Source organism: Tetrao urogallus (genome assembly GCF_951394365.1).
Source record: "Tetrao urogallus genome assembly, chromosome: 2".
Lineage (NCBI taxonomy): Eukaryota > Metazoa > Chordata > Aves > Galliformes > Phasianidae > Tetrao > Tetrao urogallus.
In genome coordinates, this window is record NC_136814.1 from 65,596,432 (window position 1) to 65,614,578 (window position 18,147).

The window sequence follows — 18,147 nt, forward strand, 5'->3', positions numbered from 1 at the left end:
GTAATCTATTTGATAACCTTTTTTTGCGGGTACTTTAAGATGGTCACCTGGACTAAGGAGTTTCAGAATCCTTATGGTTTTTGAGACTATTTAATTCTCTGTGTCATAATGGAGTATGATTTAATCGAGACATTTGAGTTAAAATAAATAAGGCTTTTCTAATCTTCATTTCACTGTGTCTTGGCACTGCATTAATTCCTACCTAAGAATCCAGTGAAGGCAATGCACTACAGAACAGTTTACAACAGAATTCTGCCCTGAACTCTTTATACCATCACGGTCTTCAGTGTCTGATTTGAACAATGACAGAAAACGTGCTGAATAGTCCTTAAATCTGATCCAGCTTCTAGCTTGGAATTAGACAGTTTAGTTCAGCCTCCCAGAGAAATAAACAGCGTGCTTACCCCAGTCACATTATTCTTTCTTAGGTTTTTAAAAGGTCTGTTACAATCTTCTGCATCCTTCAGAAGGAAACTGAAAATTTCCTTCCATAAAATTTTCATTTTAACTGTCTTTCTCCAGAATCTTCCTTTTACTATTAAGGCTCTGCCTCGATTGTTAAGAATGAAATATTTACACTGCAAAGGAACTGTAATTTGATGCTGAGAGCTGGCTGAACGTGCTGGCTATACAAGCTGATCAGCCGCTACTCAGCAAATGAGACTGTTAACGGTAAATTTATAACGCTTCAATAACGTTGGCAATAAAGCTATTTAATTTTAGCCAGCACACATAAAAGAGATTTCGTCCTATTAGAAGGATTTTTCACTTATTGCTGGAGGAATTCAGCCTTTGCCCTTCTGCAGCTCGGTTGTTGCAGAAGAACATGAACACTAGGGAAACATTAACATACAGAAACACTGAGATAATTTGGAATTTCTCTTGAGCAAATGCTATTTGTGCTGTATTCAGAACAAAGAAACAGCATCAGCAGGATCACGTAAAACATCAGTCTTTGTGTTATCAGTGACACCACAAGGACTGCTGAACTTGCTCAGTACTTTGCAGCCCTTGTCAATGCCAACATTGTTTTTCCTAATATTTTAAATATTAGAAAGAACAAACTGAAGTTCTGTGAAAAGAAGGAGCCCTTTTACTCCGTTTGGAGGAAGGTCTAAATTTAAACTGATACAGCTATCCTGCAATAACCCCTCATTTTGACATGTTTGGTCTTCTCAAAACTTTTAAATCAAATCCAGATTCAGTCTAATCTTGGAATAAAGGCACACAAGTCTTTGGAAGGGGGTATGGGCAGCAGGGAGGTACAAGATGGCAAAATTACAGAGCTATCATTAGTGAGACATCTTATGTCAGCTCGGCCTGAGAAGGCAGCAAAGTTATTAACCCACCATTTGGAGACAAAGTCACGGCTGGCATCGAATGCATACTTGGCTCAGCAATATACTTGAAGTCTACAGGAATGTCCCTGCAAAAGGAAGAAGTATGTGTTTAGGAAGACATGCAGACATTATTCCAAAGGGCTGTCTTGAGAGAGCTGATTTACTAAGCTACTGAGAACATGGCAGTGCAGTCTAAAGAAGAATGTGGATAAGCTCAAAATTATGGGTGCTTGCTTAGAGAAATGCAGCTGATAGCATGAATTTACCCCAAATCAAATGACCCATAGTCTAAAGCAGAATACTGACTCTAATTGGTAACACAAAGATACTTGATTGCCTCCAGTTTCTTAAAAAAAAAAAAAAAACCAAAAACAAAAACCATTAAAGAAAGCAGGAGTTTTATTCTATTCCCCCTGACAATGCCATTTTCCTCCTATTCTCCCCAAATGGGATGCCGACCAATTCTGAATGTTCATAGCTGAACTCAGCTGTGAACTCCCTGGCCTCAATTCCATTTCATTCTTTTAGAGGAGTACTCCAACAGCTTCAAATCGGGACACAAAGTCATCACTGTGGCGAGGTCTGATCCTTTGCAACCCCTAACAGCACACATTCCCTCAGCACACCAGTCATCTGCAACCCTCAATTCTAGGTGAAAGCAATCCTCCCAGAGGCCACGTTAAAACAAACAAACTGTTGGCTGGCAAAAAGAAAGAAAAAGAAAAAAAAAACATCAAGAAAACCAACCCACTGTATATCATGAAATCTAAGGTGCCAAAGGTATCTTTATAAGGAAATACGGAGACCTGTTGGAGAGGTACAGAGTGACAGACATGACAAGCCTCCTAAGCTTGGCAATGTAAGAACTAAGTTACTGCTGTACTGCTCCTGCTTTGCCAGCTTACTCAAAGGCATAAAGAAAGAAAATCTTCCAAGATCAGTTGCCCGAATCATTTCACTGTTTATCCAATTAGGACCAGAAGCATGAGAAGCCCACAAGAGAAAACAACGTTTTGCATTTCTAAAAGAAAACACAGAATGCAACACCCGTGTCAACTTTAATATCACTGCTGTAAAGATACAATCCCATCAAAAGCAAAGCAGGCAAATTTTATAGCACTCCAGTTAAGACTCCTGAACAAACGACCAGATCTTCACGTTTGTCCTTGTGAAACCTATGAGCACGCTCTGAACTCTCGGGGAAAGGACATTTATATTCTCAGGGGTGAAGCTGCTCACTGTAATGAAGTCTGACATGACATCCCATTACCAGCTCTGGCCAAGTCAAAGTATTTACAAAACCCACTACAAAATTTCTCCAAACAATTGAAACCAAGTAATGAGACCAGCTTTAATTACTGGCTTTTAAGGCCATATTCAGGTCATAGTTACTTTGAAAGCTGCTTTGTTTCTGAAGGATACTGAAGAAATACTGTGCTGAAGTACATGAAGAAATACACTGCACAAAGTCACCCTAGATTCAGTAACAATTGCCCTTATGAACTTAAAAAAATAAAAAGATTTGAGGCGTGGTATGAAATAGTTTGATATGGAAAGCTGATGTGCTGAATATATTAACAGTTTTAATGCACTGCAAAAATCTGGATATTGAAATTATGTGCATATGCAGACTGGTTACCATATATCAACTGCAGGTTATGACCAAAGGTTTTCAGGTCATGGCTAGAAAGACAACGTTTACTTTATATAAAATCAAAAAATTCCCCAAAGACTGTATGGCAGAACACTGTGTACAGTTGAGTTCCCTAATATCTGAACAAGGGAACCCTTTTTCAGTGTACAGGATGCTCAGTATATATACATATATATATATATATATATTTTTTTTTTGCTTCAGAAGAAAAAAAAAAATCTGGTACTGTAACAATCAGGTTGTGATGTTCCCATACCAGAACCTTTCTGCCTTTCCTGCTTTTCCCCACAGAGTGACTAAATCCACCCACTTCACTATTTATTTCAGCCATCAACACAGAGCTCACAGAAGAAGGGCAATCCAATCTCAAGGAAATAACAATCTTGTGCGAGTGACATCCTCCTCCTACTCACCAGAGAGGAGACATTCCTTAGCAGACACGATACTGTAAATACTTTGAGGAGCTCAGTAAATACATGGGTCTAATTACAAAAAACTGAACAGAGGCTCTCTGGGACTCACATCTGGAGACAGTGCTCCATGCCTGCAAGCCTAAGCCTGGGCTCCCAGACTTTGGTCGTTACCACTGCTGCTACTGGCAATGATAGCAACAGATCACAGACACACTGTGGGTTTTGGGTGATATTCAAATACCACAGACTGGAGCCTCTTGTCTAGGTGAAAAAAAAAAAAACCCACAAAAAATGCTGGGAAGAAACTGATTAGTCACAGAGCTGTCAAACTCATGTCTGTGTTGTGCAACAGCTTTCATGAGTGAATGACAAAATGAAATGGATACTTAAAATATGGAATTAATAATTTCAAAAAGATGCCTGAAGTCCTAGAGAAATCTTCAAGTCCTAAGCAGGAGGTCCCAAGACCTAGAATCCTGTGGAAAGGGTTTCAAAAACAGAAGATATTTGTTTTCTCCCCAGCTACGTTAAAAATTGGATGGCACTGAAAATGTTTAGTATGAGTTTTCTTGGACAGGCTTTCATTTTCTGTCAACTACTCTACTCATTCTGTATCAGCAATGGCCCAAAAAGCAGACTACCAGAAAAGCAGAAACAAAGCTACACCAAGACTGTTATCTTGTATGTTGGTAGAATATTAAATAATATTGTACATACCAAAGCTCAAAGCATTCAAAAGCTACAAACACCAACATAATATAGCAACCTTTTTAAGAAAAGGCTTATTTATGGGCTCCTGTACCCTTGGGGAAAGGAGAGATAATAAAGACTGCTAATAGAGCACAGCATGCTTCAGGCTGACAGGCTATCTTGTGCTTTCTTTGGAGGAAGAGAAATCTATGAAGTGCCTCAAGAATGAAGCCAGAACAGCTTGGTTAGTACTCAGCAGTGTGATAGGAAACAACTAGCTTTAAAGATTAGAATAATTTCTCTAGAGATTTGAGAAATATACAACATTAAAAAATATTATTAATCATTAATACTACTAATAAATACAGCCTGCTGCCCATATATGATTTTCATCAATGAAAGGAGGCTTTCCTAAATAGATATTTCACTTTGCTGACTTTCAAAATAGTTTTCAAATACCGCAGTGCTGCAGGTCAGTAACACAGGGGCAATAATTCACTGTCAGACACTAACTGTGGAATGGATGCTTCAACTTACAGCAGAACAGTATTTAAAAACAAGGGCCCATACTAGACTGAGTGACTGCAGAGAATATGCCCAACTTCAGCAGTTATCAGAAATTAGCAACAGGGGTATCTGAGATTGTTCTGGTTCTATATTCTTGTGAAAGATTAGCTACTACATCATTACATACACACTTGCAGAAATTTGAATTCAGCTCTTCCTCAGCTAGCTATAAACTTGGTATGCTTCAGCATCCTATCTGCTACATACACTTTTAATACACTGCCTTCTCAGTTTGTTCATAACATACTCTAGGCTAAAGTTTAGTATTTTTAACTTACCATTCCCAGACTCTTAAACTTTTGTCATCGGATGTACTCACAAATCTTCTATTTTCATCCACAAACACAATGGTGTTGACAGCTCCCAAATGTCTATCATATTCCTGCACAATCTCACCACTCCGAATATCCCACTACAATTAAAGAAGTCCAAGTAAGATGCTGGATTTTACTAAATATATATATATATTTTTATGATTTCAAGCTTTAAAATAATATCAGGCAAGAAAGCAAATCCTCTAGTAACAGTCTGTGAAGGTAGGAGGAAAAAGTAGGAGGGAAAAGAAACGTGCTCAACTGGTTCAGAAATTCTAATTGAATAAGAAAATTCAAGTAAAACTAACAATCTTTTGAGCTGTAGGTGGGGTGTTTACAAAGAGAAACCAGGGGAAAATAAGACATAAAGTAGACATACTTGCACAATTTTCTTATCTGACATTCCTGCAACAAAGAGATTTTGTTTATCTTCATCAGGATTGAACTTGACACAATAAGGAACCTTCCTGTTTGTGAATCTTGAAATACACTGTCCTGAAACAGACAAAACCATTCATATTGGGTCAAGCCAGAAGTTGTAAGGGCTGATTAGTTTATTACATACATTGATAGAGACATTCATTTTACTTCTATCTCACTAACAGCAGAAAATACCCTTTTTAAGCCCCTGAGAGAATGAGAGCGTAGAATTGACCCTACATATTGGCACATTTGTAAGCATGTAGCTGTATGAAGACATACAAACACATTCATCCATACAATTACTACAGCTTTCCAAACAATGCAAGTCTGTAAGCTCTGTAGCTTACATATTATCAGGATGTAGTCAAGGACATCAGAACTAGTCAAGACGTGGCAAGCTGACCAGAGCCTTTGCAAAACATCACCTGATTAGATAAGAATTCTTCCTGACAAGAGACTTGGAACTCAGGCAAGAATTTCCTATTCCTAACTGTAAAACAGGGTAACAGTAATCTAACCACCAAACAAGCCACTGATCTCCTCTCACAGTCTGAGCCACAAATGGGTTATCTGTAACTTCCAGGAGCCTATTATATTTCAAGAGCTCAACAGTGTCCAAAAAACCTCAGTTCTGACTCAGGCCTGGACAATCTGACTTCTACTTTCTGACTGACACCTGAATGAGACTACTGCTACTGCTAATCAAGCAAGCTAATTATGAAAACCTCTTTCTGACACCCTTGGTTTCAAAGAATACCTACAAAATTTACCCTGTATCTTTTTAACTAAAGAAACCACTTAGAGCAGAATGTTACTGAACTTTCCCAGCCAGTTCCATGAAAGTGTCAGACCTGTCCTCCACTTCCTATAGCAGCAGCTCCATTTCCACCATCTTTTCCTACTCAGAATGCTTTTCAAGATGAGAGCATTCTCATCAGCATTCAGCAAGCTGAAAGATCAAGTGAAATAATTCTTCCAGATTAAATTTTGGTCTAAAGTGTGATTTCATTGCTTTTTTTTTTTTTTTTTTTTTTAATGTCTCTAGATGTAAACATACAGTTAAGTGATTTGTTAATTTTTAAAACTAAAAATTGTACTGTCATGACTGATACTTAAAAGACTTCTCAAATAAATAAGCATATTAAAAGTATTCCCAATTGCATTATTATAGGTAACAGAACATTTAGAATAAAAAGACCATTTGTCCTGTTAATAAAAGCCTGAACACTGAACTATGAAAAGATATTAAGGACAATTAGAAACAATCTGACTGATGATATGCTTTGTTATCTACTCATAGTTAACCACAGTGTGCACAGCTACAGGCCCAACCTGTTTCAGTGTCCCACAGTTTAATGTAGCGGTCGTACGCAGCGCTAAGAAATCGAGTGCCAGCGTTGTTAAAACAGATGTCTCGAACGGCTTTCCCATGTCCTACAACACAGAAAAGATGCAAGAAACCTTTAATTTGTGCTTAGAATTACGGGCGTTTTTGGAGAATGTTTTTCCACTTAGCCGCTATAATCTTTGGTAAGGCAAAGAGAACAAGGAAATTGCTTACTGAAATCCTTCCTGAGTACCACTAAACCTGATTTCAGCACAGTGGTTCAAATGACAAAGAACTCCTGACTCAAGTACCTCATAAAGACTGATGAGAATTAAAACAAACAAACAAAAACAAACCACAAACATAGAAGCTCTGGAGAGAGAGAAACAACAGTATTGCACAGAAACAACGCGCAAATCAATGCTGACATCGAAGGGAAAAAACAGGAGAGACAAACAACTACTACCTGGGATGCATTTGAAGGAGAAACATTTAAAAGGAAGACCAAAATAATTAAAAATCATTGCAAGTATGAGGTCTTCTGATGTTTACCATGCTATCCTTCACCCCAATACTTTCAGCTGATCACTGTAGCTCTCTTTAGTTAAAACACCGGCACAGAAACTATATACAAAAACATATGTAAAATATATATAAAACATATACATAAGTAATAAGTAAATATGTATACACATATTGTATATTACATAAATATGTATATATTTATAAAAATGCAAGAAGCTTTTGATATATATTGAAGTAGCAAGTAAACCTGGTTAATGTCACGGATCTTCTGAGAAGAATGGTCAAACTTTGGAATGAGCAGACCATTTAGAGAACCTTTCCTGAGCATTTCTTTGCTACCCTGCTGTCATCAGAAATATCAGATAAAAAGACTTCTTTGTTGTTGTTACTTAACATATATTCACTCAATGTGCGTTCTAGAAATGCTCCCATCTCAAAAGAAGAATCAGCTACTTTTGTTCTGCATTAAAGACTGCTGTGAAGTTCTTATATTTCTCTCTCAGTTATCTGCTTTAAAAAAACCAAACGTGTTACATAAACAAAAGTGCACCAGAACCTAACAAAATAAGAAAAAATTCCCATGTTTGCACTTGAAACTCAGCACACAGGAGACCACCTGGCTAAAGAGGGATTAACAGACCACGAGATGCCCTCTCTACAGAGGGCTGCTGTTCTCAATATGAAGCAATTCAGTTTCACAATTTTGCCTTTGGAATGAAGTTTTGCATGAAGTATTGATGAGTACAGTACACTAATGTCTTGTTTTAAAGGGCTTAAAGAGTTATACGTTGACATTATATTTCCTGGAATAAAGCCAAAGGTTCACTAAAAAGTTGCACCTTCTTCAATTCTCATTGCCAACATTATACTGAATGCCATTTGGCTATTTACAAATCCTCTTTAAGATAAAGCAATAAGCTAACCTAAAACATGTCCTTTCACACAGCTGTTTTATGTGTATATTAAGAGCTAAGTTAAAAAAAAGAGAAGTATGATTACCAATAAACGTCCGTAGACATCTTCTATCACCATATACTTCCCAAAGCTTGGAAGAAAAAAAAAAAAAAAAGGATGAGGGAAAAAAATATGTCAACAGTTAAAAACACCTGATGCTGAAATTCAGTGCAAATATTATTACGCCAGCTTTTAAGAAATTAATTACAAATTTAAGATATCAACTGATTAATCCCATGTATCTATCCAGTCATTTATACGAATGCCATCTTTTTAGCAAAAAAACCCCAACCAGACTGTTGAATAATAAAAAAACCCCACAGTACAATAAAAGAAGAAGATCTAATGTAAGTTTTTAAATGTCTACGGTTTTAAATGTCTACGGTATTAAAAAAAAAAAATTAATCAATTAATTAGTTTTCTGATATGACATTGATGGACTAAAATGGGATTAATTCAAAGCCACAAATACTTCCAGTAAAGCACTTGATGAAAAGCCTACTGCTAGCTGCAAAACTGAGCTTCATAGAAAATTCTGACAATAGCAAAGACAGTAACCTGAGCAACTCAAGCCCTTCTAAATTCTATTACTAAATGATTAACACTGTTCTAACACCCACACCAGCTTGTGTATTATTCTATCGTTGTTCCCAAGAACTTGTAATTTAAAACTCAAGTGAGAAAATAAAAGTAACAGTAACTTGGTAGAATTACCAAGCATTTACATAATCTGAATGCAGGGTCTGTATTCAATGCTGGAATAAAATACGTAAATGGAAGTAGAAAGATAACTCACCTTAATTTTGCAATCCATAGAGCAAGACAGCAGCATATGCCCAGACAGAGGAAACAACCTAACTGCACTGACTCCCTGTAAATAAGGACAATTAAACAGTAAGTGGAGCATCTATGCACTCAGTTCACCAGCCCTCTTTCTATAAGCAAAAAGCTATACTGCAACTTCATAAAATATACAGATACTGTATATCTAAAAGAAATATCCTACCATTCCACTTTAAAAACAGAGTCATTTTTAACAATTGTTACTGGCAACAAATTGATTCACTTCAATATCTGCATATACATACGCCCTAGAGCTTCTCCACAGTCCCTTTTCAACACCCACACCATTACTGTGGAAATCACATCAAATAAATTGTGGGTTAAGGTGACTGCTTTAAACAGACACTGCTCTAATAGAATCCTTTCCTGCTCTCTTTGCCATACACTGTTTTCTGAACAAGTCCTGTTTCGTTTGTTTTAAATACAACATGGCAGCAGTTCCATCATGGCAGCAGTGCCACTGGTGTATTAAAGTAGTCCCTGAAGCCACTTCCAACACAGGCATCCCCAGAAGCATTCACAGGTTCTGAAGTTGCAAATGCTGTCGTGTCTCTGTATCTCTACTCAGATGGCCTGCAGTATTCCCACAAGAAGTATGAGTGCTACTTCTCTGGTAAAACAATACAAAAAAATACCAGCCAACCTGCTCTGCCTGGGCTGGCTAGTACATGCGCTTTAAGTTGACAGGAGGCCTATGCAGGTTGAAAGCCCTGTTTTTCTGGTGTTTCTGTTTCACTGTTCCAACTAGCAAACAACCTTTTCAGGTGGGACATGCAGAAGTATTGCACCAAAAAAATTTCTAGCCAGCTCCACTTAATACATATATTGGCTTGTAGCCACTGAGCACCAGATTCCCTGGGCACAGTATCCCCCCATCTGTCTGTATTTCAGGTCATCTTTACAAAAGACATCTAGAGAACTGCCAGGTACTCATAGTTTTACATCTTTCTATAATATGTCAATTTCTCTGTTCTTATTCCACCTAGTTCCTCCCACTCTGGTTGGAGTTGCAGTCTATATCCCTCCTTATCACTGTTTTCTTATATTCCCCAGTTCTTCTATCTTTCTCAGTCCTCCTTTCTTTTGCTTCTCTCATCCATTCTGTAATTTGTCTTGGTTGTTTGAAGGAAAAAAGCACAAAGCCTTTTTTATGCATCAGTCCGTTTGATAGGATAATAGGCAAAGAAGTGACTTAGAGCTTTGGGGAGGAGATGTTATTCTGGAAAACACCAACACTTGTAACTACAACTTCTTTGATGCAGCAGTTACTAAAGAAAAATACAGAGCTGGGACTCAACAAAACAAGGCAAAAGCCTTGTCTCCTTTCTTCCATCTTTTGGATATCATTAAGCTGCTGCCCACTGCAGCACAGTGACATAATACTGAAAATCAGAGATGGAAGAAGCAGCAAATTGAATATAAGCTTTATGAATCTGATCAGTGAAACAAGTTTTAATATTAAAAATGCATGTTTAGTTACACTGTCTGCCACAAGAAGAAACTATGAAGTAACATAAGGGAAAACTGAAAGCAAGTTAATAATTGTATTTGGGAATCCTGTAATGCTTATGTATTGTAATCACAAAACCTATTCAACTTTTCATAGGTTTGATGTGAAACAGCATTTCAGTACTTTTAGTGTAGAAATGCATTTTCAGTTATCTCTAGAATTAGTCTTGCTCTTATTCACATGGCAATTTAGTAAATAACTCAAAATCCCACACAGGTGAGTGAAGAATATTTGTCCCATCGAAAGATGTTGGGAAGTCACTATGTTCATGAAAAAATTTATACAGATATCATGAACAATCATATCTGACCACGTGAACACCTCGTGTGGGTGTACAATGCTGCCAACTGTGTGCACAATGTCATAAATGAGAAAAAGCATTCATTTCTTACATTGATGCTTCAGTTTTATAGAATTTCAGATATAAAACAAAGTGCATTTTTATGAGGTACGCTCCGAAACTTCCTACCTTTGTATGTCCAGACCATACATGGATTTGTTTCTTTGGAAGATAGCATTTCTCAGGTGGCATTGTAGAACGGAGATTAACACCAACATCTTGAGGAACATGAAGGTAAGATCTCCCCTGATAGTCATACATTTCCTTAACTAAAAAGGGAAGTGGAGAATTCTGAGAATCTGAGAGACTGTATTTTAAGAGGAAGATTCAACTGACACACATTTAAGGTTTTTCCTTGACACAGCAGTCTTGCCCTGAAGCAGGGTGGGAAGAGGGATGAGAAGAAAACAAATCCACTTCATAGGTTATGGATTCTTACTTGACATCAGTTGTGCTGAAATTAAACCATTTCAGCAAATCTGCTTGGAATCTGATAATCTCAATGAACAAAATGATCTCCCCCTTACCCACCTTACCTCAAAATGCAAGAGTGTTCCCGAGGACAACAAGAGTTTGCTCATACTAACTGTACACAGATTATAACCTGCTCTCAAACTCTGGCATTTACTTGCAATTTACATTCCACCCAGCTCCGTTCTTCAACAGTCACTGCAAGAATTGCAAACCAGAGGAAAGAAGATCCATCCCCAATGTCAACCAACTGAGCAACCGATGGCAGTCAGCAGCTAACAGCTGTTCTTTAACCACATTTCACAGAAGTGGCTGGATGCTCACACATGCAGGGTGCATTGTCCTATAAATTGATATTCCAAAATAGACTTCTCTGCTGAGTAGCGATGACATTAAGCTGTGCACTGATTTAATTAATTTCTGTTTCTTGGATATTGATATGACAGTTTTGCTTGTACAGATGACCTTCTGCTCAGCATTAATGGTGAGCAGAAGGCTTACCAGGATAAAGGTGTCTACAAAACAGTGTTTTTTTCTGGAAGGCTTCAGTTTGAGAAGATCAAAATTTATCTTGCAAGGACTCTGATTGTGAAACTTTAGGAAATGGTATACAAAGACAGGTGCTAACTACCTGTCCCTGCCACACAGGGCTGTTTTGCACAAAGAAACATGAAACAACAGTTTCCAAAAATCACCTGATCTTACTTACTTACCATTTTCTTACAATTTTCATTGAAGGTATGCTATAGGCCTTAACAGGGTAATCATTTGATAAATAATTATTCATAGCAAGAATGTTCACATTAAGAACTGAGGAAGTCCAGGGTCTTCACTTTGTGATTTTCTAAATTGTATGTTTGTAATTCAAAGCACTATTTGCTGATTAAAGTACCAAAACTGTAGTCATTCTGAAGCTCAGACTAAACCTACCACATAATCTCATGGTTGCTTTTTTTTTTTTTTTTTTTTTTTGCTCTGTAAATGAGGAAGATATGCATACCTAGTAACATTAAAAATAAATAAATAAAACCTGAAAGATGACATTTCCACACTGCTCTTCACAGTATGTTGTGGAATTGGTCCAAGCTTATCTCTTTCCCTGCCCTTTATGCTTATGCCTGTGAATGCTATTATCTCCAAAACAGAAACATCAAGGTGCCTCAGCAGTTTTGCTGAGGCTGTCTGCCATCCTTACTAATTAACACAGCAGGCAAGAAAACACAGTGAGCAGGAAAATAAGAACAGGCAGGAAGATGCCATTACCATGTAATATAGTCTTCTCCTCTCCAGGTTTATCATCTTCTAGTTTTCCTCTCTTCTGCCTCTTAGCTGTTATTTCATCCAACTCCTTCTGTTCTTCCTGGAAAAATAAAACATGATCTTGACTTTTAAAAAAGTAAATGTTCAGAATGAGATAACAAAATCCAAAATTGCATTACTGTTTATTTGGTTTTATGAATACAATTAATTGTTAAGTGAGATCAGAAATATTTCTGAGCATCAACAGAATACCTTTATCAAAAATAGATTAGCTTGAAAAGCTAAGTACAACTGAAAATAATTAAATATAATCTTTTTATTTATAGACTATGGCTAAGCATCACTGACTCAGTGTGAAGGACATACATTGGTTGGGTTGTTGCTTTTAAAACAAAAAACAAAAAAAACACCCTTCCCTTTTTCTTAAAATAAACAAGTACAAATTTACGTTCAATCCTTTCCAAGATGCTCCTGTTTATAAGGATCTTTTGCCAGACTCTACATGTGACACATAGATACAATTCATTTTATTTCCAGTCTTTCAAGTAATTGAATGCACAATATTCAGAACACCCTATTCAAACTCAGAACCAGAAATGTTTCTATCACCCTAAAGCACACCTTCTGGTTGAGACACACTGGATCTCTGTTAAAACCACCACATAATATACTATTGCACCACAATGCATTAGCAGTTTGTGTTTACAGTGTTAAAGTAGTACTTACTTCTGAAGGCTTGGCTACTTCCTTTTCATCAACATACTTTGCCCACGGTCCCAGGAAACCATCAATGTTAGATGCATCATTCTCCTTGAATTTCTTCCTTTTTTCAATTTTCTTTTGTCCCGTTTCAAACACTGTTAGACCTAGAGAAAGAAACAATACACTGCTTGGCTGCTCACATAGATAACACAGCTCAAAAATCACAGGTCTCATCACATCAATCTAAAACAAACAATAACAAAAAAAATCCAACAACACCATCACCATCACTCCATCCAACACACACAGGAAAATGGAGAACACTCTTAGGGGCCAAGCACTGCTGACTTATTAGATTATGAACACTGCTAGCCATGTATAGTAACAGAAGAGCCACTTAAACTAGTACTTAATCAAACATGTGCCCATGCACTTGTAGCACTAAGTCTGCAAATTGCATGAATGTATTGATTTTCATATTTTAAACAGTGTAGACTTTGAAAAATTAGAGCCTGAACAACTGGCTTCTGACTCCCTCCACCTCTCTCAGTTTCAAACAAAATCCATAAGGACACGAATAAAAAAACAAACAAACAAACACAAAGATCTCCCTAAATCCCAAATACAACTGTGCATTTTAATTCAGTTAAAATTCAGTTATCTATTTCTGAACACTATTCTATTCTTTCATATAAATATTAGCTTATCACAAATTCTGTGCTATCAGAACTTCATCCATCAAAACCAGTGTGCAGTTTTCATACAATGCTTTCCTACAGCATCAGTAATACTCCTTTAGGGCAAGGGAGACAAAAAAGATTTTTTATAAACAAAGGAAAATAGGCAACGTAGAAGTTAAAGACAATGGTCATATGAGAGACTGTTATATTGCAGTCAGGAATTTTCTTAAAATAAATGACAAAAACTGCAGTATCAGAAGAATATATTTTACTTTAAGTGATTTAGCCTTAGCCATTTCCTATCTAATGTAATTGCTGGATCAAAAGAAGTCTATTTTCGATTGCTTGGGAGGAATGAGTGAGGCAACCTTCTACGTATTCCATGGACTAGAACAGAGAAATAAAGAATCTTTATATAGGCATGCAAATAAAAAGTTAAAAAAAATTAATCAAGAAGTCACTTTTATTGTTAAATGTCTTGCATCAGTGTATTAATTACAAGCACCATGCCTCTGGTAGTCACTTCTCTCAGTAGAATGCTATGCCTTTACCACTTGGCAACTTTCCAGTGGTTTCTCTTTTCCAAACAGTTTAACTCCTCTTAGCAGAGATAATTTGCAATCCCCAACAGAAGTGCTAAAGGTGGCTCACAGAACCCTCAGTTTGCTACCGAGTAGCATAATTTAAGTGGTTAGTTAGCATACCATACCAACATCCTAATGCAGACACCACAACGTGGGTCAAGGCAGAATTGAAGAGGACCAAAAAGCTCTGTTCCATATATACAGATCAATCCCATTCGTTCAAAGACACCTGAGAGATTCTAAAGATAGCCCGATATATTTGCTACTTCAGGAAAACAAATTCCCCCTGTACCTCTGATGTGCAACACATCATCATTGGTAAGTCTTTCATAATTCCCTCCTCTGCCAATACCTACTCCAATTCTTAGTAAAGAAATGATGGAAATAGCCATCAATTTATATAAGATTCTGAAATACTTACCTTGATTTTTTTCAGCTTCTTCTACAGAGCCAATATACTTGGTAGCAACTTCAGGGTTGTCTATAGAGGGGTCTAATGCATAACCTGGAATAATATAACAAAATAAATGTTATTTTGGACCTTTGACTTTTGCACAACTTTTGTATGCCTTTCTACTAAGTCCATAAAATTATTTCCAGCTGGCACTGAGGAAGCTCAGAATGAAGAAGGATAAATACCTCAAAATTTCATTCACTATTCACTTGACCTCAGTACTGTAGTTAGTACAATATATTACCACAGACTGGCTTGTGTTGGAAGGGACCTTTAAAGATTATCTAGTCTAAATCCCTTGCCATGAGGACTCTGTGCATGCATTGCAACCAGAATGCTTAATTCTGCACAACAGAGAATACATGCAATAAGCAAACAGTCCACATCAAAAGAGTGAAGCCTCAGAATCTTTCTGGCCTCCCAAGAGGCCTCTAGCCCAGCACCCCACTCCAAGCAAGGTCAACACTGAACTCAGACCAGTCTACTACAATACAAAACATTACTTTCTTGTCACAGCAGCCCACTTTTGTTTTCTGGTGTAAAGGAAAGACTTAACTCTAAATTTACTGTCAGCAATGCATGATTTTAATTGGGTGCTGCTTTAGTTCAGGGCAAAGGCAGTAAGTTGCATTGAAACCACCCAAAAGGAAGAGGGCAGGGATACAAAAGAAGAATGGAAGCAAGTGAAGTTTTCTAGGGCTTGATGCATATTCTGTGTGCCTCCTCACAGAAGGGATTTCATCCTCATATCAAGGCTGGAAAAACTTGTTCCTTCCACATGAAAGCAGTTGCTTTAACTAACGTGGAACGTACCAGAAGCAGCAGCAATAGCCTTTAATTGTTAAAAGAATTAAGTATTCACATCATCATTTCCTGATTACTGCTATTGAGTTGCGTTAAAAAGCAAAAAAAAAACCAAACAAATTTACAAATGCATTTACTCTTATAAATAATTTATAAAATGTATTAGCATTTTTGTAGATATTCAGGATAATTCACATTTTTTCATTCTGAGATTCTTATTTTAATATGCATCTCTTACACTTTCTCTCCATTTCTCCTGAAGCAGACAGGCATGAGCTTCTGTGAAATACAAATAACCTCATGCGGTTTCCAAGGTAGAGGGGTACTGAAGGTTTACTGACCACTGTGGCTTTTTTTTCTTTTTTTCTTTTGTTTAAGACTGCACCCTGGTGGACACAGCACCATTTTTTATTAAACATCACTCAAATGACAAACTGCCTCTTGAGAACCCATAGAGAATTCCTCCGTCTCGGAAAGAAAAAACTTAAATAAAAAGGAAAGAGAAGCAATGAAAGAGAAGTAAATTTTACCACTGGTAGAAGTAACCACACACAAATCCACAGGAATCTTAGGGCATACCAATTAATTCTTACATTTCTGTCGATTCATAGAAACAATTATGAAAATCATAAGCAGTGGAAGATTAACCTTTGACTCCCAAAGACCAATAGCTTATAAAAGCACTTGAATGCAAACATATTGAGAACCTATCAACACCAGCCCAATAGCCAAAGGAGACCATCCCCAGCCACTTCTCAGACACATTGCTGTCCTAGAAGATTTTTACTTACATGGATAACCAAACTGAGCAGACACTGTAATCAGACTAATTTAACTACCTGCTTTTATTAAGGCAGTATATCAGTGAGCTCTCTTCCTAGCTTATAGCTTGGTTTCTATTAACAGCAGAGAGATATTACTTTGGATTTATGTCAAAATCAATACAGTGGTTTTCTTGTCCTCCAACTGTATTGACAGACTCTGGGACTCTATTTGCTCAGTACTTGTAAAAGAGGGACAGTATTCTAATGAATAAGGGACCCTGGGCCAAGCACAGCTTCCCGTGGAAGCGGAGACTTCTTATAGCTGGATTGAATTTGGTCCAGCATCACTGTCATAGAAAAGCTCTGAACAATTTCTACTTTCTAGTGGGTTATGTGAAAGAGAATCTTTTCTTTCTGGCTGAGACTCCTAAACACAGCTGCAAAAGACAGCTTGCTTTTATCCTACTCAGCTGGTATATATAACGTGCCTTCACTCCTACATCTCCTCTAGTTTCATTTAGAAGGGAGATATTTCATGCTACACTTTAGCACAGAAAGGTACAATTCCACCTACATCCATTACTTCAATGTATCTGAAAATGGTTGGTTAAATAAGCAGGCTTCAATGTGCATTCCATAATGACAGTAAATTCAAGTAAGTTTACGTTGTATTGTGCAGTGCAGCACAGAGGAACTCGAGGTAGCTCACATATGTGAAACAGAGCTAGTCTGAATCTGACTGAACCGGCCTGAGAATAAAGCAACCTGGGAATAAAATGTCAACAATTGTAAAAGCTAACAGTGACTGCAGGCACTGCATGTGAGCATACAAAAAACAAAAAACAGCCACAAGTGTAATTTTCAAGTCATTTTAAGCTTCACAGTATCAATCTCACTGATACACTAATCCTTTTTAACAGTTACAGAACACTCATAAAGAGCTTTGAAACTCACGGACAGAAGACTGCTTATTATTTAATAAGACATTAATATCTTGTGAAAGAGAGGCTTTAGAATACTAAATGCTGCATGAATGAAGTAGTTCAGTTCCAGTGTAACTACAGGGGGCTGAAGAATAGGACTTAGAATATATATAGAATAGAATATAGAATAACTATAGAGGCTGAAATAGGTATGAAATTATTATTTTTAACCATATTAAGAACAGAATTGTTCAGTTCAAACTGATCTACAAAGATCATTGAGTACAAATGCCTGACCACTTCAGGACAAATCAAAACCTGCAGCATGTTACTGAGGGCATTGTCCTAAAGTCTCTTGAGCACTAACAGGCATTGGGGCATCACCTATCAGGGCAGCCTGTTCCAATGTTTGATCATCCTCCTGGCGAAGAAATGTATCCCAATGCCCATCTGACCCTCCCCTGCTGCAGCTTTGTGCCATTCCCATCCTGCCACTGGTACCAGGGAGCAGAGCCAGATACCTCTCTCTGTTTCCCCTCCTCAGTGAGCGGGAGGGAGCAGTGAGGTTCCCTCTCAGCCTCCTTTCCTCCTGGCTGGATATCCCA

The 18,147-nt window shown here is 37.4% G+C and overlaps 1 protein-coding gene across 1 annotated transcript in view; it reads right to left on the bottom strand.

Annotated features, from left to right (window-relative positions):
- CDC40 (cell division cycle 40) overlaps positions 1-18,147 on the bottom strand; it is a gene marked incomplete at both ends in the record, with an annotated part of 34,150 nt that overhangs the window by 1,891 nt on the left and 14,112 nt on the right. Inside the window, 10 exons of the mRNA XM_079550720.1 lie at positions 1,350-1,426; positions 4,943-5,076; positions 5,358-5,473; positions 6,734-6,835; positions 8,253-8,298; positions 9,004-9,078; positions 11,030-11,169; positions 12,635-12,731; positions 13,358-13,497; positions 15,019-15,102. Coding sequence (XP_079406846.1) covers positions 1,350-1,426; positions 4,943-5,076; positions 5,358-5,473; positions 6,734-6,835; positions 8,253-8,298; positions 9,004-9,078; positions 11,030-11,169; positions 12,635-12,731; positions 13,358-13,497; positions 15,019-15,102 — 1,011 coding nt within the window. The remainder of the gene's footprint in view (positions 1-1,349; positions 1,427-4,942; positions 5,077-5,357; positions 5,474-6,733; positions 6,836-8,252; positions 8,299-9,003; positions 9,079-11,029; positions 11,170-12,634; positions 12,732-13,357; positions 13,498-15,018; positions 15,103-18,147) is intronic.